Source organism: Oryctolagus cuniculus, chromosome 17 (assembly GCF_964237555.1).
Source record: "Oryctolagus cuniculus chromosome 17, mOryCun1.1, whole genome shotgun sequence".
In the NCBI taxonomy this organism is placed as follows: Eukaryota; Metazoa; Chordata; class Mammalia; order Lagomorpha; family Leporidae; genus Oryctolagus; species Oryctolagus cuniculus.
The window spans coordinates 33,722,843-33,750,827 of NC_091448.1; the positions used below are offsets into that span (position 1 = coordinate 33,722,843).

The 27,985-nt window shown below is 54.0% G+C and overlaps 2 protein-coding genes, 1 long non-coding RNA gene and 1 other non-coding gene across 18 annotated transcripts in view; 1 reads left to right on the plus strand and 3 right to left on the minus strand.

Moving 5' to 3' along the window:
• TSPOAP1 (TSPO associated protein 1) overlaps positions 1-3,596 on the minus strand; it is a 27,028-nt gene extending 23,432 nt beyond the window's left edge. For all 14 annotated transcript variants that reach the window (XR_001795276.3, XR_001795275.3, XR_001795278.3 and 11 more), the window contains exons 1-2: positions 1,020-3,596; positions 163-270 (exon numbers count right to left, since the gene is read on the minus strand). Coding sequence is in view for 9 of the 14 variants with exons in the window: in XM_070060936.1 (XP_069917037.1) it covers positions 163-270; positions 1,020-1,349 (438 nt within the window). In the remaining 5 variants the exon portion in view is untranslated. The remainder of the gene's footprint in view (positions 1-162; positions 271-1,019) is intronic.
• Positions 2,362-15,649, plus strand: LOC127484382 (uncharacterized). Of its 2 annotated transcripts, none has more exons than XR_007911300.2 (2): positions 2,362-2,501; positions 3,570-15,649. It is a non-coding gene; the product is annotated as an uncharacterized lncRNA (long non-coding RNA). The 2 variants fall into 2 exon arrangements; XR_007911299.2 differs by having other exon boundaries at positions 2,366-2,501; positions 3,994-15,649.
• On the minus strand, positions 5,417-5,475 carry MIR142 (microRNA mir-142). Its single transcript, NR_162536.1, has one exon. It is a non-coding gene; the product is annotated as a microRNA mir-142 (primary transcript).
• A 4,425-nt stretch (positions 15,650-20,074) lies between the features above and the next one.
• Positions 20,075-26,925, minus strand: SUPT4H1 (SPT4 homolog, DSIF elongation factor subunit). Its single transcript, XM_002719266.5, has 5 exons — positions 26,676-26,925; positions 26,131-26,237; positions 21,160-21,215; positions 20,827-20,880; positions 20,075-20,441 (listed from the first exon to the last, which is right to left on the minus strand). Exons 1-5 carry the CDS (start codon positions 26,742-26,744, stop codon positions 20,374-20,376), a joined length of 354 nt encoding a protein of 117 aa, XP_002719312.1. The 5' UTR covers positions 26,745-26,925; the 3' UTR covers positions 20,075-20,373.
• Between the last annotated feature and the right edge of the window lie 1,060 nt (positions 26,926-27,985).

Below are 27,985 nucleotides of genomic sequence, written 5' to 3' on the forward strand. Positions count from 1 at the left end.
ACAGGGGGGCCCTTGGCAACTCTACATAGGGGCTCACCCGCTCCAGGCTTATGTCACCTCCAGGGAGCCCCCCACTTGGCAGGTGCTCATGGAATGAGGAGGGCACTGAGGCAGAGGGCCTGGCTCCAGCCAGGACCCAGGGCCCCGCTCTCCAAGCCTCACCAGCATCTGGTTTTCCTCCTTAAGGATGGCACAGCGCTGCTGCAGCTCCCCCAGGGCCCTCAGCAGCTCCACGTTGGGCCTGTCCCCAAAGCCCACGTTCGGCGTGGCCTGGCATGGGAAAGGAGGGGGTAGAGCCCCTCAGGGACCCACCCCACCCAGCCAGAGCCCCTGCTGTGGAGGCGTCCCTCCTACACGGCCCAAGGGCACAGTGAGAGGAGAAAGTTCTCTGTCCCAGGCCTTCGGAGATGGGCACAGGAGGCCTAGGAGAAGGGGCTGTGCAGTCCTTGACCACAGTGGCACCCTTCAAGCCTGGGGTCTTCCCTGCCCTCCCTGCCCATCTTCTGTAGGCAGTGCCAGCCCTCCAGACTCCTCCGGGGCCGTGACGCCCCTGCCCTCTCCCAAAGCGCTCTCTCTGCAACTCACACCCACCCCAAACCCTGTCCGCCACCTCCTCCCCCCACACCGCTCAGCCGAGCCCTGAGCCCTGCCCCTGAATCCACTTCCTCCCCACACACCTCCACATACCTCAATGCCCCCCAGCTCCCAAGGACAGCCAGATTGTCAGAGAGTGACAGACAGGGAGGAGGCAGTGCAGGGCCAGGGCTAGGGCCAAGGCCAGATACAGACAGACAGGCAGAGAGAAGGACAGACAAATGGCCACCAAAAAAAAAAAAAAAATGGACCCACTGAAATTCCTGTGCAATGAGGGAGGACAGATGGAGAGAGACCCACGGCCAAGTCCGGCCCGGGGTGCCGGGGAGGTGGGCAGTGCGGCCGCACATCGCCTGCCTCTTGGCCAGGCTGGAGGGGAGTGAGAGACCCCCGCCTCGCAGACTGCAGCCTCTCACAGCGCTTACCTTAGGGAAAGCCTCCACCTCCTTATCCTGTAGCTTCAGGTGCCCGGGTCCAGGGCTCGCTGCTTGCTGCCCCTGGCTAAGCAGACCAGCCTCTGTTCCCTCAGGGTCGGTGCCCGCCATGGCACCAGGGCTCCGGGCTCCCTCCGCCTTGGGACTCTCCTCAGGCCTCAGTTTGCCGAGCTGCCGAGCTGCCGGAGTAGCAGCGATGCTTGGGGCTGCGACTCCCGGTTCGCCCCCTTGGCCCGGAGTCCAGCTCTGCCAGCTGGGCAATGGCCATGGCTCCACGGCTCTGGGGTCCCCAGGTGGTGGGAAGGTTGTCAGTTGCTCCATGGTAGGTCCAAGGGGCCCCAGAACCTGGGCCGGGGGACATCACTCAGCCACGGTGGGTGGTTGGTGAGTGTCCTGCCGGGCCAGACCCTTTCCCCTCTGAGCTCCTGGCTTCACCGAGGCTCCATCCAAGGCTGGCTGAGTGCTTCCTCCCCCGCAAAGGAGGCTTCAGAAGGCGTCGGGGTTGCAGGAGCTGGACCCGGGGTGTGCAAGCGCTGTTTGCTCGCAGCTGTGTGCGTGAGTATGTGGAGAGGCGAGGGTGTCCCTGTGGGGGTGGGGAGGCCACCAAGCAGCCAGTGCCCGGGTGAGGGTATGCGTGTGCGTCCCCAAGTCTGTCCGTGTTTAGAGGAGGGTGCCCCCACTTGTGTGTGTGGAGGGTGGTGACGCTGTGTGTCACCGTCTGTGCCTGTTTCAGAGTTGCCAGTTGTTTCTGTGTGTGGGTGGGTGGGTGGGTGTCTGTATTGCAGGGCTGTGGCAATGTGTGATGCTGTCACTGGTTGTAGCTGAGTGTGTCAGTGTCTTGCAGCTGGGTGTATTGATGCTGTGTGTGTCGGTGAGTCTGGCCATCCGTCACGACCCCTCAGCCTGGCTAGGGTCCTCGGGAGCTGTGGGGGGTGAGCCCCAGTGATCCGCCGGTCCTTTATCTCCTGCTCCCCTCTCCGCTGCTGCTCACTTGCCTGGCTGCTGGCTGGGCTGGTCCTAAGGAGGCCTGGGTCGATGGGCTGCTGGGCTCATAGTCTCTGCCCCTGCTGGCCTCAGCTCTGGGGACTGCAGGGGTCCCTTACAATCCCAGAGCCCGGAGCCGGTGGGCGCCGAGGAGGACTGAGCCTTGGAATGGGGGGGTGAGCAGGAGAGAAACAGCCCTCCCCTCCCCCTCCTCCTCCCCTCCCGCCCACCAATAGGAAGTCGGCTGCTGGTTTCCATGGTGATGGCGATGAACTGGTGGGCTGGACCGGCTGGCAGGGCCGGGACAGAGGGAAGAGCAGGTTCCTCGCGGGATGCCAGCCCAGCACCCGCCACGGTGGCCTCCCCGGCCATCGTCCCCACACACCCTGGTGCCTTCCAAGGGTGGGACTGGCGAACACAGACATAGGGGCGGGTGTGACCGACACCGAGCCGCACAGAAGGGCAGGACGGAGAAAGACAGGAGCTGAGGTGAGACAAAGAAAGAAATCAGGGGGTTGGAAACAGGAAGACGGGAGCAGAGACAGGGGTAGAAATGGGCAGAGAGGGTTGCTTTGGTGTCCTCCTGGCAAACCGCATTTGGGGGGCACCCTGGCTGCCCCAGCCCAGCAGAGGAGACCTCCTGGCTTTGCCCAGAATTCTCGGGAAGTCCATCTCTGTCCAGCCTCCAGCCTTTTTGCTGTGAGAAAATGGCTTTTTGGCACGAGGACATGGGAACCCCCTTCATCTAGGAGTCTATGTCGGGGCAAGGCCCTAGGGGTGGAGTGCCCAGACACAGGGTATTATTAAGGGAGGCCCTAGGGAGGCAACCCCTCTCCCAACCTGGGATTCACCAGACCAGCCTGTCTCAGTCTAGTTCGGGGGCCCTCGTGTGGCATTCCCATGGAATAGCAACCACGGCCCTGAACTACAGAGCCCGACTGTGGGCCCCACCCAGATCACAGCTGGTGGAACTGGGGGAGGGGGTTACATGGGACGAGGGGACATCGTCTCTTCCCTAAAGCAGTGTGTAGATCGATGGGCACACCGCTACATGGTGTATGTAACTGATGTTTAGGTCTGAGGATACTCCTATATGCATGCATTTACAGAATAGATTTCTATGTGGGAGTGGCCATTGTGTGTGTGCTTGTGTGTATTTTGTATCTGAGTCTCATTGGATGTTTATGTCTGTTTCTGTGCCATTGCATTTTTGTTTATATTTTACGTATAAATTTATATTTTTATATGTTTGCCACATCATCTATGTGTATGCTGATATATGCATGGGAGGCTACCATTGTGTGAAAGTATCAATTATAACACCTGAGTCATGATACATTTTTGTCAAGTGTCACTGTTGGCATTACATGCCATTATACTATTGGTAATGTTACACCCAGCCACGTCAGTATGTGTGATGACATACGACATGGACATGGACAGATACAGGCACCTCTCAGTATCTGTGGGGGATTAGTTCCAAGACCCTTGCAGATACCATACCCAAGGATGCTCAACTCTTTTTATAAAATGTTGCTGTGTTTGCCTATTACCCAGGGCACGGGACCTCCGTGCAGTGGAGACAGACGCTGGAGAGGGTGTGACAGACACCGAGCCATACTTTTTCCTTGCTACAGTAAATCATCTCTAGATTACTCATACTGCCTATGCTTCTTAGTCGTTATACTGCATAAGGGATAAGAAAAAAGGCTGTAAATGTTCAGTACATGTGGATTTCTAAAAGCTATTTTCCTTAAAACCTGTAGACAAGGAGGGTCAATTGTGTATGTGTGTGTGTGCGTGTATGTATATCCCCCATATATGCATGGTGATACACTTGTATGCATCCTCATGTATCTACCTCATATTTATCACATCTGAATGTCACCATACATGTATGTGAGTGAAGCTTATTATGTGAATGTCACTTTGTATCTGTATGCTTTTATATGCGATATGTGTCACATTTATGTCATTGCAGGTGTACTTCAAGAAGTTCATGACAAATTAAATTAAAAGGCTTTATTTTACTGCAAATCCATGTGTACTCTCTGCTTAATACATATTCCCCACAAACTCTTTGATGCCCCCTCAGAGGCATCATTTCAAAATTGTTTGCATCAAAATAAACTTATTTTTTAATTCCATTTGCCATAAACTTTTTGAAGATCCCATCATATTGATTAAGTGCCCTGGGTCTCGTGTATATCCCTGTGTGTCATTTTGTGCCATGCGAGCTATGTCACATGTGCATATGTATCACTGTTCTTGTGTGTTACTGGCACCTACGTGTGGAACCTGTGTGCAAATGCACATGCATGCTGGTGTGTGTGCTTTTCATATTAGTATCCGTGCCCTTGTCTATGCATAACATGCCCTGTGTGTGCCGCAGTGTGTTTGCTCACTTCTTATACCACCCAGGGGCCCCTAGACTTTCTTAGATTAAAACCAGAGGTAGGGGGCCGGCGCCGCGGCTCACTAGGCTAATCCTCCGCCTAGCGGCGCCGGCACACCGGGTTCTAGTCCCGGTCAGGGCGCCGGATTCTGTCCCGGTTGCCCCTCTTCCAGGCCAGCTCTCTGCTGTGGCCCGGGAGTGCAGTGGAGGATGGCCCAAGTGCTTGGGCCCTGCACCCCATGGGAGACCAGGAGAAGCACCTGGCTCCCGCCATCGGATCAGCGTGGTGCACCGGCCGCAGCGGCCATTGGAGGGTGAACCAACGGCAAAGGAAGACCTTTCTCTCTGTCTCTCTGTCTCACTGTCCACTCTGCCTGTCAAAAAAAAAAAAAAAAAAAAAAAACCAGAGGTAGGCAGCTTCAGCTTGGAGCTGTAAATAATAGAGAGCAAGGCAGAGCCAGAGTAGGGCGAAAGGTGGGAAGGCCTCTCCGTGTCCTGTCCCTGTCTTCAGATTGCCAGGAGGGCCTCACCCCACCGGCCCAGGCCCTTCCCTCTGATGGTTGGAGAGTGAGCCTGAGCCCCCGTCCAGCCCTTGCTGCACCCACGCTGGCCAGGTGCCTTCGATCGCCACCCAGGGCCCCATCCCAGCAACAAAGTCTCAGACAAGAGAAGCAGAGCACATTCTTTATTAGCGTTGGGACCCCTTCCCTCTGCCCTCCCTGCCCGTGGCTTCCCCATCCGCCCGCGGCTGCTGCCTCTGGGGTCCACACACCCGGCCCTCTCCCCGGGCTCCCAGACTTCAGGGCAGCCGGGAGGCCGCGGGTGCCCTTCTCCGGTTGGCATGAGGAAGGGCAGCACTGAGGGGGGCACTGGGGGGCCTCTCGAGGGTTTGGGCAGGTGGAGGGGATGTATGAAATGCTCACCTGTCACATGCGGTCCCGAGGCAGGGGAAGACGTTGGGGTGGTGGCGGCGGTGGTGGCGTGGTCTCCGAAGCCCACAGTACACTCATCCATAAAGTAGGAAACACTACACCCTCCAGTGCTGTTAGTAGTGCTTTCTACTTTATGGGTGACTGCACTGTCTGTCTGTCCTTCTGCGCCGGCTCTTCAGGCCACCACTCTTCTTCCAACTCCTGCTCAGAGAGCCCCCCGACCAGCCCTCCCTGTGGCTTCCTAAGACCCCTGCACCTTGCCCACCGCCCCCGGAGGGCCCGCCCTGGGCCTTGTGGGTGGTGACTCAGCATGGCGCCAGACTTGCCTGCTCTACCTCCCTCCCCCCACTTCCTCTTTGGTTCCCTCTTCCCTTCCCCCAAGGCTCCACCCCATTCCCCACTTTCAGGGACCCTCAGGTAGAGGCCATATCTACTCTGGAGGCCTGACTCCTGACCCCAGCCCCCAGGCCTGCTGCCCCCTCCCTGCCACACTGCCCACCCTCCAGAAAGGAACTGACGCAGCCACAGCCTCATTCTCTCCAAGGCCTCAGTCTCCAGCCTCCCCACGGGCCCAACCACCTGACTCTCCTCCACTGCCCTGCTGATCCCAGGCAGAGGCCCAGGAAGAGTATGGCGCCAGAAGCCATGTCCACGCTGGGCGGAGGAAGGCGCTCAGCGCCTCTCTCTGACTCCGGCCTTACGTTTTTGGCCTTTGCCACCTCCACCTTGCTCTCCCGCCTCCTCCCTCTTCATCTGAGCCAGGCACCATCTCCCTGGACCGGAGAGAACTCAGAGGAGCGCCCCCCGGGAGGCCGGTGGGGCTGAAGGTGTTTGCCGATGTGTGCCTGCAGCTGCCCTAGGAAGCGTTGGCGCCCGTGCTCCTGGCCTCCCCCCACCCCAGCCTCTCCACTGCCAGCCTGCGACCCAAGCCCCTCATAGGCTCTCAAGGCCCAGCGCTGAGGAGTCCTGGCTGGGGCCGGAGTGAAAGTTCGGGCTCTTACCTGAGGCTGCAGGGCTGAGAAGCAGCGGCCCTGGGCTCCAAGCTCCAAAATGGGGTTCCCTTCAGGGCGGGCAGCGTTTATAACCCCGAGGCCACGTGGGCCAGATCTCAGGGCGCCCAACGGTCTTGGAGCCCGCCCCCACACCGCAGCGATCAGCGGCCCCTCCCCTCCCTAGGGAGGACACACTGACAGGAAACCAGAGACAAGGCTGGGGACTGGCGGGAGGGGGCTGAGGAGACCATCTCATACGCCCCGGACAGGTGGCTTCCGGGTCCTCAGCCTTTCCTTCCTCCACCAGCTACAGGGGATGGTGCAAGAGCCTGGGCGGGGGCGGGGAGGAGGTGACCCAGGAGACAGAACTCCCTGGCAGGGCCTTGGGAGGGAGTCCTGGATTCCAGCACAAGCAAAGGGCTTTCTCCCCGAGGCTCGTGCCCATGGACCCTAGTCCAGAAAACTCCCTTCCCTCTCGGACGTTCAGACCAAGCCACGGCTCCTCCATCTGTGCTCCCCAGCGGGGCCACAGGAATCCCGATGTGTGAGGGCACCCGAGCGTCCCCAGCACCCTCCACAAAGTCAGTTCTCACACTGGGCCTGCAGGAGACCAGGCCTGGCTCCTCATCTCACTGCCAGGTGGACCTGTTGGCCTTGGGCGGGGATTCACGTTTCCCTGGGGGCCTGCAGGGACCTGGAGCGAGCACAGAGGAACTGGGGGGGTGGGGAGGGGGAGACCATGGGGCAGGGCACTCAGGTGCTGGGAGGCTGGAGGCAAAGGGAGCTTGGGAGAAGGGAGGGAAAGAGGTGGTGACGGGAGGTTCTGGAGGCCACCGGATGTGGGCACAGGGCCCACCCACCTGCACGCCACCCCCGCTTTCCCCATGGGGAAGGCAGGAAGCTGCCCAGCCCAGGGCCCCTGGCTGGGGGAGGGGAGCAGGGCAGGGGGCTGCGGTGGGTTGAGTCCAGGTCACGTCCTTTCCCCAGCGTCCTCCAAGCCCTTCAGTGGGCTTGGCTCTGAAATCAAAAGCAATGGGGCTGGGAAGGTAGGAGAGGCGGAAGTGAGTGTCCACAGCCAGAGACTGCTTCCCAGAAGGCCTGGGCCTGCCCCACTGGGGGACAAAGCCACACAGACCCCAGGAAGCTCTCCAATGCAGGGTCCAGGGAGGCAGGGCAAAGGAGGCTGCCCAGAGCCTTCCCTTCGGGAAGGGGACCCTCGGTCTGGAGAGTCACCTGTTCCCAGGCCCCTAAAGTAGGACAGAGCTAGGGTCTAAAGAGCAAGTGGTAAGGAGGGCAGCCTCCTAGGACCAGCTGGCCAGAAATAGGATTGTGCTCCTTTAAGAGACCATGGCTGCCTCAGACCCTGGGTGGAGGGGAAGTGGCTGCCCCAGGCGATAAGCAGATAAGAATATCAAAGTTTTGCAGTGACCTGGGTTCCTGACCCTCACTCTCCAGGACCCTCCCCCAAGCACGGCTTGTCCTCATCATCCCCTGCTGAGGGGGTTCCCATATCTGTCACCAGAGGTGTCCTGCCACAAATGAGCACCACAGCATGGGAGCCAGAGAGCTGGCTTCTGGGCCCGACTGCGACCTGAGATCCCGGGCTGCGCTCTCACCCCAGCAACCTCCACTCGGGTCCTCTTCTGCTCCACTCAGGCTGGGGCTCTTGCTGCTGCTGCGCCCTTGGACAAGCCAGGCCAGTTTCCCTCTTTGCGTTCCCACTGCCCAGAGACTACCACTGGCTGTTTTTCAGGAGACAGCCCGGGGCCAGCCTTGGCAGCTTTCTGGAGGGGCTGGGCTTTCACTGTCCCTATGCTCAGGTTAGGTGGAAGCAGAACTGTCCTGAGGGGCTCAGGGTCCCTGCACCCTGGCCATCCCCCGCTCCCCCCACCAGCCCAGCAACGACTCTCAGCTCTGCTGGGCCTCCAACCAGAAGAAAGGGGACAGGGCCAGAGATAAAATCCAGGGCAGAGCCTGGGTCAAAGACATGGAGACACTAAGAAGCATCAGAAGAATGGCGTGGGGTGTGTGCCTGTGACAGCAAGAGGGATGCCCGCCTGGAAGCTCTGCCCTAGGCTAGGCTGGCACAACCCACATGAGTGGCCCACATGACTGAGCAGCGGGTGCCTTTGCAGATACACACACACACACACACACACACACACTGCCCAGAGAGCCCGCCAGATTCACCGTGTCCTAAGACACACCTGCCTCTCCTGGAAGGCACAGGAAGCCTCAGCTGGGAACCCAGGGCCAGTGCCTACGAGGGTGACTGGCATGGGGATGAGACCTCAGGCCCCTCTGTGAAAGAGGCCTGCCACCCACTCCCACTCAAGACTCAGCCAGCCAACCTCGGCTCACTTGCGCTCTGCTGGGAAATGTCCTCCAAGGTCCCTCCCCGTGCCCGTCTTGTTTCAGGGGTCAGTTTCCTCTCAGGGGACCTAAGGGTGGGGGCAGCTGGCAGCAGACACCAGATGAGCCCTTCGCCAAGTGAGGGGGCACTGAGGACGGAGCTCGGGATCCTGGAGCATTCCAGGCTCACATCCCCTCTCCCAGCCCACCCCAGCCATCTTTGTGTGCTGAGGTGAGGCTGAGGAGAAAAGGATGTAGGCAGAGGACTTGTCCTCGGGCAGCCCCCAGGCTGAGAGACAATGTTGGGGAGTCTGCGGGTCTGGGTCCGTGAGAGTAAGCTGTTTGCACCCAAAGGAGGGGCAGCGCTTTGGGCCTGATGGGGACACCTGGCTCCTAAATGGAATGAGTGCAGAATCTAGGGTATATGTATGTGTGTGTCTACGGGGGGATAGTGTGAAGCGGAACGCACACAGATCCCTGCACACACATCTACATCTTACAAAATCATAGCAACAAGTGCAAAGTAGTCCCAGATGTGCATGGACAGGAGCCACTGGCTGGGCGGCTGGCTGCTGCAGTGGCAACCTCAGAGTCGCGGGGCCCATCAGAGGCTTCCTGGAAGAAGTGACTACAGGTGGAAGAGGGCTTAGAAGGAGAGGCTGTGTAAGGATGAGAAACAGAAAATGATCTGACGGCCTAAGCCTACAAGGGGAGCAGGTGCAGGCGGTGGGAGAAATGACCTGAGCTCACGGTCCACAAATGAAGGTCAAGAAGAAAACCAAGCCCCTCCTTCCTGCTGCAAGGGCCTGGGGCCCTCAGGGGACCTGCAGGCAGGCAGGTGGGGCTGCTGGGTGAGCAGGCAGGCGAGAAAGCAGAGATGGCAGCCCAGATAACCTGCTTGTGAAGAGACAAGGAGAGAGAAGCCACAGGACCTAACCACTCACAAACAGGAAGTAGAGGAGGCAGAGCAGACCCGCCCTCTGGGGAGCTGGGGCTGGAGGCAGGCCTGGCCACAAAGCAGGGAAACTGAGCCCCCAGCATTGAACTTGGTGTTAAGGCTAACTGGAATCAGTTGTCCCAAATGTTGAGACTCTTCCCTCACTCCCTAGTGGGCCTGTCAAGGGAAGCAGGTGCCCAGAGGGAATCTGTCCCTGGCAGAAGTCCCCTTAGCACCGAGGCAGGTGCCCGGGGAGCATGGTGAGTGCTGAGGGCTTCTGGGCAAGGAGAGAGGGTAAGGCTCTGTACCCCTGAGTGCCACCTGCGCCACCCAGAGTCCTCCTCCAGGTTTAACTTCATGTTCTCTTGTCCTCTGCTTGGATCAAGGGCAGCTCCAGTGCACAGCGGTCCCCCCAGGGCAGGGTTCACGTTCAATTCTCCTGGGATCTTAAGAGCCAAGGACTCTGAAGCAGAAAGGTCAGGCGGCAAACAGCCGAGTCAGGAAAGCAAGCTACAAGCCCAGAGAGTGGCAGAAGGCAGCCTGCGGGCACAAGCTGGGCTCTGCACAGTGTCTGGAAGAGGCTGGAGAGGAAGGTGGGTGCGGGTGCGAGGAAGGCAGCCATGCAGACCCACCCATCTGTGGGAACAGATGTGGAAGCAGGAGCATTCTCTTCTGTGATCTCCTACGACACGGCTCCCTCCTGGCTGCCTCACACAGCTCCAGTTATAACCGCTACGTAAGAACTGTGTGTCTGAGAGCTGGTTCCTGGCCTGGAGCCCCCAGTGACCTTTCATCAACCCAACCTCCTTTTCTTAACATCACCACCAAACAGGACAAAACAGGGGAACAAGAGACGAGGTTGGATCAGTGACTGAGTCTGCCCCTACCTCACAGACCCAACTCTGCTTCTTCAGCTATAAAATGGAGAGGCGGGGGCAGGCAGTAGTTAAAATTTGTTGGAGCCAGCATGGTGGTGCAGCTGCCTGTGGCACCGGCATCCTATATGGGCACCAGTTTGAGTCCCGGCTGCTCCACTCTGATCCAGCTCCCTGCTATGCAACTGGGAAAGCAGCAACAGATGACCCAACTGCTTGGGCCTGTCACCCAAGTGTGGGAGACCTGGCTCCTGGCTGTGGCCTGTCCCAGTCCCTACTGTTGCAGCCATCTGGAGAGTGAACCACTCTGCCTTTCAAATAAATAAATAAACCTTAAATAATCAAGAATGGCTTGGAGCTTCACATGAAAGTGCCTGGTTTGAGTCCTGGCTACTCTGCTTCTGATGCAGCGTCCTGCTGATGTGCACCCTGGGAGGCAGAAGATGATGGCTCAAGTACCTGGGTCTCTGCCACCCACATGGCAGACTTGCATTGAGTCCCAGCTTTGGCCTAGCCCAGCCCTGGTTGTTGCGTGCACTTGGGGAATGAACCAATGATGGAAGATCTTTTTTCTTTCTGTCTCACTGCCTTTCAAATAAAAGGAAAAGAAAGAAATGAAAAAAAATTTTTAATTGAATTTATTAAAAAAAAAAAATCAGGTAGGGCGGACCTATTTGTGCTCTAGAAGTCCCCAAGAGCAATGGTGCCCAGGAGCCCTGAGGGAGGAAGCAGCAGTCCCTGTGTCCCCAAACCCACCCAGCCACTGGGCAGCCATGGGTCCTCCCAGCTGGCTCAGGGTAGATCTGCCTACGCCCAGAGAAGGCAGGGCGGCTTAGGAACGCTCTTTTGCAGAAGTGTCCTCTTATCTTGGGGATAAGAGGCAAAGTGCTATCTATTCCCTCTCACCACCTCTGACCCCCTACTACTCCAGAACTGCACATATTCGAGGCCTAGCAGGAAGAGCGGGAGGTGAGCAGTGGGAAGAAGAATCTACTCTGAGCATGTGCATGCGACCCTCCAGGCTCAGTCCAGGCACCTAGGAAGCTGGGTAGAAGACACTCAGCCTGGGACTCATTGGCTCATCATGGTGACCGATGGGGTAAATGATGGGGTCCCCATCTCAGAGATGAGGAACCGGAAACTCCGAGGTTGTTTTACCTTCCTGAAAAGCGGCCAAAAATCTGCATTCTGTGTTTCTGTTCCCCTGAGGAGGCTCATCTCAAAGTGCCCCCAAAAGGAACAGATCTACTGGGAGGACCTGTCTCTCTTCTTAAACTCAGTGAGAAGGGAGCTGGGCAAAGCAGACAGGAGATGGGGAAGACTTCCCTGCCCCTAGGGGTCTAAATGGGTAACCAAGGGGTCTGCAGATCCCTTCCAACCCCAGTGGTCACCCCAGCCTCTTCATTGTGAGCCTACTATGCAGTCAGGCGGGGGGAGGGCTGGCCACCGAGGCTGGAGGGTCCCCAACAGCAGCAGCAGCGGTAGCGGCAGCCAGCAGCAGCAGTTCACAGCCCTGGAGCCGTTAAAGTGACTCAACCAGAAAGTGCGTTTGAAGCGACCGCCTGTGGGGCCCCAGAGCCAAACCTCAAAAAGACGAAGTGAGAGAGACAGGCCTGCGGGGGCTGGGCTAGGGCTGGAGGCCTGGTCTGCAGTCGGCCTGGCCAAATAAGGGCAAATGAGCTCGGGCGGGCCAATGGGGCTGTGGCTCCGGGCGGGAGCCAGTGAGAAGCCTGGGGTAAAATGGGGTGGGGGCCCAGGCCCCCCTCCAGGGGGTGGGAGTGGGTGAGCAGTGAGGCATGGAGCCCTGTACCCCCAAACAGACCTTGATGACAAGCTCAGCACCCCACCATCCCAAGGAGCCCCAACTGGGAGCTGGGTCTCCTGGAGGTCAAAAGAGGACCCCTATGCCGCAGTTATGCGCCCCTGACCCCCCTCCTTCAGGACAGACAGAAGGGGGCCATGGGGATAGCAGTCTCATGCAAGGAGAAAGGGCTGGGCTCAAACAGTGCAGCCTGGCCTGGCCACTGACGCCCGGCAAGTGATGGAACAGAAACTCCGCTTTCTCCTCTGCGAAAGGGGAACAATAAGGCCTCACAGGATGGCATGGAGGGCCCCCCACAACAGAGGTGGTTGGTTTGAACCTGGAGCTTGCCATCTGAAAGTTATGGGAGAGATCCGAGCCCATGTGCTGCCTTGCCTCTGCCTGCTGTGATTCCTGCGCAGGGACACTGGGTGGCCCTGAGTTCAGGCTTGTGGGTCTGTAACGGAGTGGAGGTTGCACAGGCAAGAGGGCTGGTCTGTGTCTAAGCTGAATCTCTCCAACTGCAGATGGAGACCCACCCTCGCGTTCCGCAGGACGTGACGGCCTCCAGCTCTCCATCTTCCTGGCCCGGCTACGGGACTCCAGACCCTGCCCTCCAATCCCCCTGCTTCTTCGGGTGCAGGGCTGAGGAAGTGAGTCGCCTGCTGCGCAGAGAAAGTGCTGCAGCTGCTTGTGTAGGGTGGGCGCCTGCAGTCGCTCCCTTGGCCGTTGGGACCACTGGGCCATGGCTGCCATCCCCTTCCTCTCAGAGTTCTTCCCTCCCAAGCATGGATTTGCATTCCCCCCTCTGCCTTCCGCTACTCAAGCCCCCAGGGATGAGGTGACAGTTAAACCCCCACTTCCGGGCTAGTGGCCCTGAGTGCTCACTTCCTTCCAGGTATTTTCCAGCATGGGGGAAGGGGCTGAACAGGTAGCAGTGGCTGGGTTTGGGAAGAACAATGAAGAATGAATTTTGGAGAGAAGCGGGGATCCCCCACCCCGGTGTCTGAGGCTGTTCCTGACTCTCCCTCAAGCATGTAGCACAGGAGCTCAGCTGGCAGGGAGGAGAGCGCCCAGGCAGGAAGCAGCACCAGGAGTTCTCAACACACAGCCCCAGGCCTCCACCTGCTACCAGGTGGGCCCCTAGTGTCCAGAAAGCCTGTCCTGCACCCTGAAGGCCAGGAGTTTCCTCTGCACTGAGTTCCTGCTTCCTGGGATCTTACGGCAAAGAGAAACACTGTATCTTTAAGTGAAAGGCACAAAGGGTGGTGACTTCCCCCTGAGGTCAGGCTGATGCCATCTCTGGGGTTCAGTCCTCTCACACAGAAAGCAAGGGGTTGGCCTAAGGCTAGGGCCTCCCTGCCTTGAAGTTCTAAGCTCTGCCTTCACTGGTTACAGCTTTCCCTCTGGGCCACCCCACTTCTTGGAAGCCCTCTGAACCCCAAGACCAGGAGGCAGCCAAGTCCGTTCTTCTTCCCTCTGAGCCTGATTCGATCACCCTAGAGCCATTTTTACCAAGTGAGGCCATCTGTTCTAGCTCAAGCAACACTGGAAGGAGGACAGCCATACCAGAGCAATGCAGGTGACAGGCTGACATGAATCCGGAAGGTAGAAAAACAATCAGTCCTGGAACCGTTTTACCAAGATACAAAAATGGAGGTTTTTAACAGTGACTTTGATCAAGCAGAAGTTCAATTATATTCAGAACCTTACATCCAAATAGCAAGGAAGCATAGAACACATTAAAAAATACCAGACATGGGGTCGGCGCTGTGGTGTAGCTGGTCAAGGCACAGCCTGAGATGCCAGCATTCCATATAGGCACCGGTTTGTGTCCCGGCTGCTCTACTTCTGATCCAGCTCCGTTAATGGCCTGGTAAAAGCAGGGGAGAATGGCCCAAATGCCTGGGCCCCTGCATCCACGTGGGAGACCCAGAAGAAGCTCCAGGCTCCTGGCTACGGCCTGACCCAGCCCTGGATTCTGGGGCCATCTGGGGAGTGAACCCAGAGGATGGAAGATCTGTCTCTCCCTATGTGATTCTTTCAAATAAATAAATAAATAAGTATCCCACACAAAACAATGAGAACAGAAATATTAAAAAGGTCTTGGTGCTTGAAGAAAAAGGTTTGATTTGATATTTATGTATTGGGGCCGGAGCTGTGGCATAGCAGGTAAAGTCTCTGCCTGCAGTGCCGACATCCCATATGGATACCAGTTTGAGTGCTGGCTGCTGTGATCCAGTTCTCTGCTGCTGTGCCTGGGAGGGCAGCAGACAATGGCCTGAGTCCTTGGGCCCTTCTACACACGAGACCAGGAAGAAGCTCCTGGCTCCTGGCTTCAGATCGGCTCAGCTCCGGCCATTGAGGCCATTTGGGGAGTGAACCAGCAGATGAAAGACCTCTCCCTCTCTGTCTCTGCCTATCTTAACTCTGCCTTTCAAATAAATATTTTTTAAAAATATATTTACATATGATGGATGTACTGGAATGTTTATTGTCCAACAATGCTAGAGGGCTGGAATTCTTTCTACAGCTTCCTAGAACTTATCTACATGTAGACAACTTTGCATCCTGACAAACCCTTAGATATACTTAGTAGTTTATAGCTTTCAAATTGCTTTTACCCAAGTTAAGGTATTTGATTCTGGGGCAGGTGTTTGACATAGTGGTTGACATCTGGGGGCCGGCGCTGTGGTGCAGCGGGTTAACTGGCCTGAAGCACTGGCATCCCATATGGGCGCCAGTTCAAGACCTGGCTGCTCCACTTTCTATCCAGCTCTCTGCTATGGCCTGGGATAGCAGAAGATGGCCCAAGTCCTTGGGCCCCTGCACCCGCATGGGAGACCAGGAAGAAGCTCCTGGATCCTGGCTTTGGATCGGGGCAGCTCCGGTCGTTGGGGCCAACTGAAGAGCGAACCATTGGATGGAAGATCTCTCACTGCCTCTCTTCTCTCTGTGTAACTTTGACTTTCAAATAATAAATAAAATAAATCTTTAAAAAAAAAAAAAGACAACGTCTGGGGCACCGGCACTGTGGTATTATAGAGCTAAGCTTCGGCCTATGGCTCTGGCAACCCATACGGGCGCTGATTCATGTCCCAGCTGCTCCACTTCTGACCTAGCTCTCTGCTTATGGTCTAGGAAAGCAGCAGAAAATCCTCCAAGTGCACGGGCCCCTGCACCTGTGTGGGAGACCCAGACGAAGCTCCTGGCTCCTGGTTTTGGAACGGTTCCGCTCCAGCTGTTGCAGCCATTTGGGGGAGTGAACCAGCAGATGGGAAGACCTTCCTCTCTGTAACTTTACCTCTCAAATAAATAAAAATCTTAAAAAAAAAAAAAAAAAAAAAAAAAGAGGACAACATTTGGTATGTCTGCATCCCACTTCAGAGCGCCTGCATTCAAATCCCAGCTCTACTTCCAATTCCAGCTTCCTGCTAATGTGTACCCTGGGAGGCAGCTGGTGATGGCTCACTTAGATCCCTGCTACCCACTGAAAAACCCAGACTGTTCCTGGCTCCCAGCTTTGGCCTGACCTAGGCCCAGCTATTGCCAGTATTTAGGGAATGGACCAGTAGATGAAAGATCTGCCTTTGTCTGCCTTCCAAGTAAAATAAAAATAATGTATTAGATTTACAACTACCCTAAGATAGGGACCTCCAATTGCATTTTTAAAAAAATTTTCTTTATTTGAAAGGCAGAAGTAGAGAGAGGAAGACACAGAGGCAGAGAGAAAGAGATCTTCCATCTGTTGGTTCACTCCATAAATGGCTGCAATGGCCAGAGCTGGGCTGATCTGAAACTAAGAGCCAAGAGCTTTTTCTGGGTCTCCCACACAGGAGCAGGAACCCAAGGACTTGAGCCATCTTCCACTGCTTTCCCAGGCCACAGCAGAGAGCTGAATCGGAAGTGGAGTGGCCAGAACTCAAACTGGCGCCCATATGGGATGCTGGCACTGCAGGCGGTGGTTTTCCCCGTTACACCACAGTGCCAGCCCCTCCAATTGCATCTTTAAGCACTTTTTAACAAACAAAAAAAGAATAAGTAATAATAAATGTTCAGAAAGTGAACTAGCAGCCAGATCAACAAACAGAAAATAGCTGCTGGAATTGTTGTAGAGTGCTATGTCAGGTCCTAGCTCCACTTCCAAACTAGTTACCTGCTAGTGCACCTGGGAAGGCAGAAGATGGCCCAAATCCTTAGGCCACCCACCTGGGAGACCAGAATGGAGCACCTGGCTTCAGCCTGGTCCAAACTGGCTGTTGGGCCATTTGAGGCGTGAATCAGCGAATGAAAGCTGTCACTCTTTCAAATAAACCTTAAAAAAAAAAAAAAAAAGGCCACCAACACCTGACATGCCCCTCATTCTCTCTTCAACCTCCATCTCCACAGGTAATCAGTATCCAGCCAGGTAAAACCATAGTTTTGATAACTACATTTAGGGAAGTGACTTAGAAAAGTCACAGGGCTGGGAGGCAGGGACCGTGCCTTTTGTTGGATACATGTTTTCATCACACCCCAGTCTGTGTTCCGGTAGGGTGATCAGGCTGCAGATGGGGGTGGGGAGAAAAAGCAGAAGAGAGGTTGCGTGATGTGGGGTCAGCAGGTGCCTAAGAGCAGCTGGAGTGGAATGGAAGATGCAGTCAGAGGGAACTGAGCAGGGCTGGACTGGTTTCCAGGGACCCTTGAGTACTCCCACGGACTTTCTTCCCAGACCACTGCCCTTCTGGCTACGTTGAGACTTGTGAAGTAGAAGTGGTGGTAGGTCAATGTGTTGTAACTTCACCCAACAGAAAGTGCAAGCCTCACACTGGTTCTGTGAACACCCACAGAGGGAACAATGACCCTGTTTGGGGATACTACATTAGAAACAGCCCAGAACCATCTTTCTGGTGTTGAGTCTCCATTACTTGACCCTAGTTGAGTCACTTTAACTCTCTTTTAAGTCTCCTCATCACTAACAAGGATGTTAACTTGTCCCAAGGGTTTTGTGAGGATTAAACAGGAGAATGAAGCGAAAGCTTTGTCAACTGCAAAATGCTATTTACCAGACAGGCTTTCCTGATACCAGACATGCACCACACTTCCAGAGTAGGATAGTATCCGTCTGTTCTTCAGTATTATCCACCTGGCCTCTTTCATCTCTACAAGATCTGATGCCTGAGAGGGGCAGGCTGGGAGTTAACAAGGCAGGAGCCACACCAAATGCAAGACCTCGGTCCCTAGACTCAGCGGGTCCTCAGCAGCTGATCAGCATTATTCTTGGGTAACCCGCTCCCCAACACGACCAGAACAACTTGATCCTTGTTTTATCAGCTACCAGTCTGTGCTGGGGCTGCAGTCTGCGCATTCGTCAATGTGGTCACTTGGCCCTCAGTTTTGGGGAGACCCTAGCCCTGCAGCATGTGCAAAGTAGGCAGTGGAGATGCAGAATTGGCAGGCAGCCCGGCTACCACAGTTCTAGTTTGTTTTTTTTTTTTCCCCTGACTTGAGCCTCTCCCTTGTGAAGAGAATCAAACTACAACTAAGAGATCAAGATGGGATCTTCAGACCTGGGCAGGTTTAGAACCCCAGCAGTGAGGATGCGGCTGACACGTTTGACAGCTATCATGTTGCACAACAGCCTTCATGGCTGCAGACTGCTAGACAGCAGCGCTAGCACCTCAGACCCCCTCTTCCATCCAGCACTGCTCACCCTCAGGGAGCTGAGCCACTCATCTGAATTTCTCCAAGTTCCCAGGGAATGAGACTCCAGCATCGTACTGCCTATCTGGGCTGCTGTGTCACCACAGCCAAGTTCAAGTCCCACAGAAGGCAAGCAGCTAAGCCAGAAGCAGTCTGCTCTCAGGCAGAACACACTTGGCACAGACATGTGGAGCCCCCTCCCCCATACATCAAAAGCTTGCATCTTGCCCTTCCTGGCAGACTGACAGTTAGGGCGCAGCTCAGCGTGGGGCTGAGGCGGCCTGTGTGGTTATTTGTGCACAGCTCCTCCTGCTTCCCCTCCCCACAACTGTTTCCATTCTCACCGAACAACCACGTCCGGGTCAGACACGGAGGACAGTAGCTGGGGCTTTCCAAGGGACTTTTTGAGAAAGCCAGTGAAAGTTGGGCGTTGGCTGCAGGGCCTGGGCACTCTTGCTGAAACCCACCTCTTCCCTATCAGACACAGACCTTGGCCTGCCAGCCCTGCTTACGAAGGTTCCAATCAGGTTCCGATCAGGTCTAAACCGAGCAACAGAACTCACTATCATCAAACTCTTCCAGTTTGCAGGGCTGGGAAAACCCTTGCAAAACTTGTTTGGAACTAGGGCTATGTGATCATTCCCTCGGAGTTTGAAGGCACCAGAGAACATGGTTCTGGTTTAAGGACCCATGAACAGATGGAAGAGCAATCTGGCCAGTGCATCTTTCTCATTGGCCCATGAGGACAAGCGGGGACAGATCCGGGAGAGTCAGCACCTCCCCTCCTTTCCACACACTCCAGGCCCCAGGTAACAGGACAAACTAACTCACTAGCAACACCAGGTGGCTACAGGGCACACAGCCCTGGGGCAGGCATCTCTGAGCTCAACCTGTAGTTGTGGTTCTGCAATGGAAGGAATACCTTTCTTTCTGTCTAATGCTGTCAAAAAAAAAAAAAGTTGTGGTTCTGGGTACTTCTTCCCCACTACTTTGGCTAGTGGTACATTTACTGTATATATTCAATGGCTAAGAAAAGGAGCATATATGACTTCTAACTTTTATAAACTTACAGAATTACCATGTTGCTTTAATTCTAACCACAACAATCCTGAGGGAAATGGGCAGGGATAACTACTCCCGTTTTACAGACAATAAGAAACAGAACTCAACATGGTACACTAGCAGGATTTCTGTGAAAATTTAAATCACTGAGAATTTAGGTGAATTTCTTATTCTAAAACAAATGACTCACCTTGGCCAATAATGCGACATTAATTCAAAATCCCCTAATAGGGCATAGAACAAACAGGTCCACCTTCCACAGAGGCACAAATGCAACAGACCAAGATCCAGAAGCCACCTGAGGTCTGAGGGTCTCCAGTTAAGGGAATGTGAAGTGTGAGTAAGTGAAACTGGCCTAAGGTATAGGAAGACTGGCAGAAACCAGACAAGGAGAAACAAACATGGTCAAGGGGCAAAGGGCACTAAGAAGCCTCAGGATGTCTTCAAGGGGCACACGTGTACCAGGTCCAGAGGACAGAGACACAACCACTAGACACTAGGACTGCAGGCTGAGGGGTGACCCAACCTCAGGTCAGCAGACCTTCCAGTGACACCCATGAAGCATATGGGATAGGCTGCAACTCTGGAGGCTCAGAGACAGCCAACAGGGAGCAGGAGAGCCTCTGCTGCTCTAGGCAGGCACTCACAGAGCCAGCTCTCACTGTGCCTAAGAGAAACAGAGAAGGAGGCAAGACGTGTCTCATGGCCTTAAAAAATGTCTAGGGTGAGACCGGCACTGAGGTGTAGCAGGTAAAGCCACTGCCTGCAGTGCCGGCTTCCCATATTGGCACCGGATGCCGTCCCGGCTGCTCCACTTCCAATCCAGCTCTCTGCTGTGGCCTGGGAAAGCAGTAGAAGATGGCCCAAGTCCTTGGGCCCCTGCACCCATGTGGGAGACCCAGAAGAAGCTCCTGGCTCCTGGCTTTGGATCAGCACAGTTCCAGCCGTTGTGGCCATCTGGGGAATGAACCAGCAGATGGACAACTCTCTTGCTTTGCCTCTGCTTTCCAAACAAATAAATAAGTCTTAAAAAATATGCAGGGGTTTGTGTTTATTGGCATTTGACCCAGAGTCCTGGCCTTGGGTAGGAAAATCAGCATCCTACTCTTTCCTCCATTCAGTCTCTGTTGATCCACCAATCCAAACCCCTCCCACCCTCAGCAGCAGTCCAAAGACAGTGAAAAGGCCCGGGGACATGATGTGCTGCTCTCAAGAGTCTGCTGAGTCTGAGTCGGAGAGTGGGAATATTTGAAGTTCTGCCTGTTTACTTCCACAACAGAAAATAAGCAGAGACAAGAGGTGGCGAGCAAAGGTGCCGCTGCCCTGCATCTTGCTAAGTCTTTATAGCCGTGTCTCTGGATTTGTAGGCCACTCCTCGACTTTTCAGCTCCCGCACGATTCCTGTGGCAGGAAAAGAAACACCTCTGTGAGGGAAGATTCAGAAGGCTAGGAAAAGCCCCTCACCTGCCACCTCGAGGGGCTACACGCAAACTGGAACTCCCAGACTGCTCATCCAGCCATGTCTGGTGGGCTTGTTCCCAATGCAGACCCAGGCAAGTGCCAAGAACGAGAGGAGGAAGGCGAACACAGGTAGTAATTTAAAGCAATGGGTTCTGGCTCCTCACTTCCTAGCTGGGTGACCTCAGGCAAGTTATTTAACCTGTGCTTCCATCTCCTCATTAAAAATGCAGAACCTCAAAGCTCAAGGATTGGTATTAATTCATGTAAAGGACTTTAGTAGAGCTTGGTACAGTAAATGAGCAGTGACTGTTATCACGATTATTACCTTGAGGCAGGCGACCAGTGACTGACACCGCATACACACCTGGCTTAAAGTTACCTGAGAGAAAAGAAAGGACATTGCACTGGGAGTGAGTTCAAACTAAAGAGCAACTGGAGGCTTAGGCTAACACTTAAAGACATGCTACAACTCCAAGAGAGCCAACACTTCTGGCTCCAAGTGGCTGTGAGGCACAGGACACGGCTTCCTGGTCTTTCTAACAATCCCATCTCTCCCCACCAAGGTCGTACCTCCTGGTGATTTAGGACAGCCCCACCAGACCTGAGGCACAGTAACACACCACAGATAGGCCAGGACAGGAGAAAGGGAGACACTTACTGACTCGCTGCCACTTGGAAACCCAGCTGTCTTCTGGACTCATCATGGCAATGATTCTAGGGAGGGAAAAGAAACAGTCAGCTGGAGCATCCCCTGCCAGAAAGCAGGGAGACCAAGGAGCTGCTTGGCCAGCACAGGAGTTCTGGAAGAGGAGACCTAAGGAACAGCCACGTAGTGAGTCATGACTGGAAAGCAGGGAAAACAGCTCTGCCGCTGGGAAGGGGCTGACACAAAGCTAGGATCAAAGGTCCTCCGCCCTTCTGTCCTCGGGCCGCCAGTCACAGGGGAGTCCCTGGGAAACAGAGCAGCTTCAGCAGCAGTCAGGCAGTACAAGCGACTACAACCGACACAATCAAAGGGTGATGGGGTCTCATGCACACACAACTGCTGATCCTCCCAGCAGAAATGATGCAAGACTGAACTAAGCTCTCTCTCTTTAATGATTTATTCACTTCTTTCAAAAGCAGAGTTACAGAGAGAGAGAGAGAGAGAGGAAGAGGCAAAGAGAGCCATTCTTCCACTGGTTCACTCCTCAAACGGCCCCCACGGCCAGGGCAAAGCTAGCAACTGGGAGTTTAATCTGGGCCTCTCACATGGGTGCAGGGACCCAAGTACTTGGGCCATCCTCTGCTGCTTTCCTAGGCACATTAGCAGGGAGCTGGATCAGAAGTGCAGTAGCAGGACTCAAACCAGCCCCGATATGAGACACCCGCGCTGCAGGTGGTGGCTTAACCCACTATGCCACAGCACTGGCCCCAGCCAGGCTCTCTTCTAATAAGTTCTGCAGCCTGAAATATATATGGAAATCTCTCTCAAAATTTCATTAGTAAAGGTCAGAAAAATGGGCTGAAAACACCTAGTACAAAGACCAGCACAGAACAGGTGTTAACATTAGCTTAGGGCTGCATTGTGGTGTAGTGGGTAAAGTCATAGCCTGCAATGCCGGCACCCGATATGGGCAAAGGTTCAAGTCTCAGCTGCTCTACTGCTGATCCAGATCCCTGCTAATGGCCTGGGAAAGCAGTGGAAGATGGCACAAGTGCTTGTTCCCCTGCCACCTGCATGGGAGACCTGGAAGAAGCTCATGGCCACCGGCTTCAGCTCGGCCCAGTCCTGGCCATTATGGTCATCAGGGGAGTTGAACCAACACAGAAGATCTCTCTTTCCTTCTCTCTGTAACTCTTTCAAATAAATAAATCTTATTTTTAAAAAATTAAGCATTAGCTCTCCCTACTATCCTAACAGTCCCTTCCTGACGCTCTGCCTCTGGAACACTGGTAACAGGAAGGCGATCCCAAGGCTAGAGGCCTGCTCTGTGAGCAAGAGAGACAAGTATCTGGTGCTCTCAAGAGCTACAGCGGTCCTTTCTGTTATTCATGCACGCAATCAAATGCTTAATGACTGCCTACCAAATCAGGTCTGAAAGGCAGAGTGCCAGAAAGGAGAGGCAAGACAGCTATCTTCCATCCACTGGTTCACTTCCCAAATGTCCACAACAGAGAAACTTAAGCGCTGTTTGTAGTGCCGGTATCTCATGTCACAGCGCCACTTCAGTCCTGGCTGCTTCACTTCTGGTCCAGCTTCTGTTGATGTGCAGGAGAAAGCAGTGGAAGACGACCCAAGCGCTTGGGCCCCTGCCACCTACATGGGTGACCAGGATGAAGTTTCTGGCTCCTGGCGTCAGGCTGGCCCTGTCCTAGCAAGTAGTCATTTGGGGAGTGGACCAGTGGATGGGAAGATCTTTCTCTCTCTGTTCTCGCCTCTCCTCTCTGTCACTCTGCCTTTCAAATAAATAAATCATAAAATAAATGTGGAACTAACTTTATTATAAAACTTTTTAGAAAACAGTGTCAGCAGGGATGGGGATAAATTGTTGGTGTGAACAAAAAACGGTGTAGCCACAAAGGAAAATAGTATGGTGGTTCCTCAAAAAATTGAAGCATTAAATTAACATATGATCTAGTAATTCCACTTCTGGATCTATACCCAAAAGAGCTAAAAGCAGGCTGCTGGTACACTCATATTCACAGAAGTGCTATTTACAATAGTCAAAGGGTGGGAACAACTGAAGTGACCATCAATGGATGAACAGATAAACAAAATAGACTATAAATGCATGTAACAAAACATTATTCAGCTTAAAAAAGTAAGAAAATTTTGACACATGCTACAACATTGATAAATTCTATAGACATTACGTTAACTGGAATAAACCAATCACAAAAAAGCAAATATTGTATAATTCCAGATACATAAAGTCCCTAGAGTAGTTAAGTCTGTGAAAGATATAAAGAACAGTGGTTGCCAGGCACTGGGGGAGATAGCAACGGTGAGTTAGTGTTTGATGGATGCAGATTAAAAACTTCTACTAGAGATGGATGGTGATGATTGTGCAACAATACAAATACACTAATGCCATTGAACTACACACTCAAAAATGACTAAAGTGATAAACTTTTTGTTATATAAACACTTCTCTCTCTCTCTCTCTCTCTCAAAAGCAAAAACTGCCGGCACCGTGGCTCACTAGGCTAATCCTCTGCCTTGCGGCGCCGGCACACCGGGTTCTAGTCCCGGTCGGGGCGCCGGATTCTGTCCCGGTTGCCCCTCTTCTAGGCCAGCTCTCTGCTGTGGCCAGGGAGTGCAGTGGAGGATGGCCCAAGTGCTTGGGCCCTGCACCCCATGGGAGACCAGGAGAAGTACCTGGCTCCTGCCATCGGATCAGCGCGGTACGCCGGCTGCAGCGCGCCAGCCGCGGCAGCCATTGGAGGGTGAACCAATGGCAAAGGAAGATCTTTCTCTCTCTGTCTCTCTCTCTCTCTCACTGTCCACTCTGCCTGTCAAAAAAAAAAAAAAAAAGCAAACACTTCACCTCCCCATCACTCTTCCTAGCAAGTACCTGAGAGTGTAACTCTAGCCTCTCTCATTGCAGTTAACAGGGCACTTTACGCACAGATGGGAGCCTCCTCATTCATTTGTTCACAACACCATCCTCTGGCTCCTGTTCACTTAATTTCTTGTTTCTCGCTTCTCCTACTGGACAATTTTGACAAAGGAACGTTTTTTCTTATAGGGCCTTCCAGAGATCCCTAAAAGCATCAGCTCTGGGCCATAATCTGCAATTTTTGTATATTCCCTTTCATTCACTTTCAAAAAGGGTCTTCATGTACCTAACATTTACTCAGCAGCTAACACCTTCCTGGCCCTATGCCAGGAGTGGTGCTGAAGATAAACATAGTACCCACCATCACCAAGCTGGCAGTCTAGTGAAGCAGTGTTCCATGGAAACAGAAATAGTACACTTTACTTTAAGTTTTCTAGTAGTTACCTTTAAGAGTTAAAAACAAAAACATCAGACTCAAGGTGGGCAGTTAAGACAGTGCATCCATATCCAAGTGCCTGGGTTCAAGTCCTGACTCCACTTCCAATGCCACCTTCCTTGTTAATTGTACTCTGGGAGGCAACAGATGATGGCTCAATACTTGGATCCCAGCCACCTACTTGGGAGACCGGGATTGAGTTCCTGGCTCTTGGCTTTGGCTTGGCCCAGCCCTGGCTGTTGCAAGCATCTGGGAAGTGAATCAGTGGATGGGAGAACTGTCTCTCTCTGTCTTTCAAATATAATAAAAAATTTTAAAGATGAATTTTTCAGCATTTCATTTAACCCAATAAATTTAAAAAATTATCATTTCAACACATAATTAATTTAAAATGTGAAAGATACCTTAAGCTTTTTCTCTCATGCTAAATCTTTAAAATTGGCATATATTTCACAGTGAAAGCATTTAATTGGTTCCAGGGTTGTGGAACACACAGTGGGTTAAGCTGCTACTTATGACATCAGATGTCAGCATCCTATATCCCAGTACCAGTTCGAGTCCTGCTTGCTCCACTTCTGATCCAGCTCCTTGCTAATGCACCTGGGAAGGCAGCAGAGCATGGCCCAAGTACTTGGGTCCCTGCCACCATGGGAGACCAGGACAGAGTTCTTGACTCTTGGCTTCAGTCTGAAACCTGACTGTTGCAGGTCTTTAGGGAGTGAACCAGTAAGACAGAAGTGCTCTATGCTGTATGTTCCTCTCTTTTCTTGTCCTGCCTTTCAAATAAATAAAGTTTTTGAAAACTCAGATTCTAATTTGAACTAGCTAAATGTCAAGTGCTCAATAGTTACATATGGCTAATGGCCACTGCACAGGATACACAGAACTAGAATGTCTCAAAGTAACTGCTGAAGGGCTGGTGCCGGCATCCATGTGGGCGCCAGTTCAAGTCCTGACTGCTCCACTTCTGATCCAGCTCTCTGCTATGGCCTAAGAAAGCAGTAGAAGATGGCCCAAGTGCTGGGGCCTCTGCACCCCCATGGGAGACCCGGAAGAAGCTCCTAGCTCCTGGGTTTGGATTGGCCCAGCTCTGGCAATTGCAGCCATTTGGGGAGTGAATCAGGTGATGAAAGACTTCTCTTTTCTGCCACTCTGTTTTTTAATTTTTTTTTTTTTTTTTTTTTTTTGACAGGCAGAGTTAGACAGTGGGAGAGAGAGAGACAGAGAAAGATCTTCCTTTTTCCATTGGTTCACCCCCCAAGTGGCCGCTACGGCCGGCGTGTTGCAGCTGGTGCGCTGCACTGATCCGAAGCCAGGAGCCAGGTGCTTCTCCTGGTCTCCCATGGGGTGCAGGGCCCAAGCACCTGGGCCATCCTCCACTGCACTCCCTGGCCACAGCAGAGAGCTGGCCTGGAAGAGGGGCAACCGGGACAGAATCCGGCGCCCCGACCAGGACTAGAATCCGGTGTGCCGGCGCCGCAGGCGGAGGATTAGCCAAGTGAGCCGCGGCGCCGGCCTCAAATAAATAAATCTTAAAAAAAAAAAAAAGAAAGAAAGAAAAAGGCAACTTCTGAGCCAACCAGGATTAAGGTTCTGAAAGCCTGCTCCACATCTACGTCCTTGGGTGGGGTGAACATCCGAGGGGGCTTACCCATCAAAGGAAGAGCTGGTGCAGTCATATACCATCTCTCGGTTACCCTTCATCTGTAGGTATGCATCACAATTGTCACAGCCGTCATACTCAAACTGGTCTATGGTCTGAGACGGGGAAAAAGAAGAAAAGGAGTGATGAGATGAATGATGAATGGCGGGGGTAGCTTTCTCAATACTTCGCCCTGGTCTCTTGGTTCCCATGTTGGCTGTCTCAGCAGGTCCCAAAGCTTCACAACCAAGCTCTACCTTCAGACTCCCTCCTCTCCTCTCCCCCAGTTCGGTTCTGTCTCTTCCCTTCTTTAGAGTCCTCAGGGTCAGGCATTCCCACCCTCGACTGACCAAACGTCAGCTAAAGCGCCAGGCCTGTGCCAAGACCGAGAACCAACGACCAGAACAATGGCTTCTTCGACTTCCCACACCACTCTCCACGTCTCAGAACCCTGGCTCTTAAGTTTCTCTTCACTGTGCCCCCAGCCTCGTTCCAACTTCTTTCCCTCACGGTGGTTCTTCCATCACCCCTACAGCTAGGCCCCCGACGGACACCTTGACCAGCGAACACAGCAAACAAGCCCGTAGATGCCGCAGGTCCTTCGGTACGGTCTCCAGAGCCATCCTCTCCGACGAGAAGCACAACGTTAGCCGGGGATGCAGCCACAGCCTCCGCGGCCGCCGGAAGTAAACAGTTGACTACCCAGAATGCCCGCGACTTCCGGCGCCTCGCACTTCCTGTTCCTGTGTGGGAGGGCGCCGGCCCCGCCCCTCCCCCCGCCTGAGAAGATGGTTTCTCCCGCGGGGCTGAGGAGGCGGGGCTGCCTGCAGTCACCTGGGCCGGCGCGAGGGCGAGACGGACGCGGCGGTTGGGCCGATCGGCGCGTCCCCGTTGGGGGCGGGGCGGCGCGGCTGGCGCCTGCGCGCGCCAAACCGGGCCCGAGCTTGAATGCCGTGATGCGGGCCGTTTGAACTGGGCCGCCGGCACCAAGCGTCCCGCGGGGATAGCCGAGGTCCGTTTTTGCCCTGCGCTGTAAGGAGCGCTTGGGCAGCGAGCCCAATGTCTCCCTCTGGGTTGTCTCTGCAGAGACCGAAAACAAGTGCAAGACGCCCCCGGCCCCCAACTGTCACGGCGCCCCAGGGGTTCCTCTCGCGTCCCCAGGAACGCTGGCCTGCGGGCCCACGCGCGAAAAACGCACTTTTCTTCTTAAAAACCAGGGGTACGCTTGATCGTTCCAGCTGGTCGTTTATACGTTGTGCAGCTAGTAAGGAACACGTGTAGGGAGACCTGGCGCCTTTCTCTTCTCATTCCACTAAACTATAGGAAAACAAATGCTTTGCACGCAGGTTCGACACTGGGCTCCAGACGGCCACCACCCCTACCAAAGCTTTCTCGGAGCAGAAGAGGAGATGGAGCGGGAGGAAGAGGCGAGGGTGGTCCTGGCCCTGGGAACCGCTGTCGGGCTGTGTGTATCGGGACTGGCCCTTGGGCAGATAAATGGCTTCAGGTGCTGCTGTCCTGGCCTAGCTTGGCCTCCTAATGGACAAGGCAGGCCCAGTTTTGGTTGCTGCTCCCACGCTGTGCTCAGATGGACTCTGAGACTGGAGTTTAGATTTATTCTCTCTCAATAATAGTAACTTTCCACTTGGGGACATGTTTCACTTGCTCCTTCATGTCAGCCCAGCAACAACTCTGTGTAGCAGGCCCGTGGAAGTGAGGCAGAACGTTATTTGCTAAAGGTCACAACGTCACTGGAATACAAATTAACTGAGCCAAGATGACAATCCAGGCATGCTTTCTGCTTTCTCTCACCTTTATGCTATGCTTTTAGGGGCTTTACAAACCAGTTCTTGTTGCCATGCCC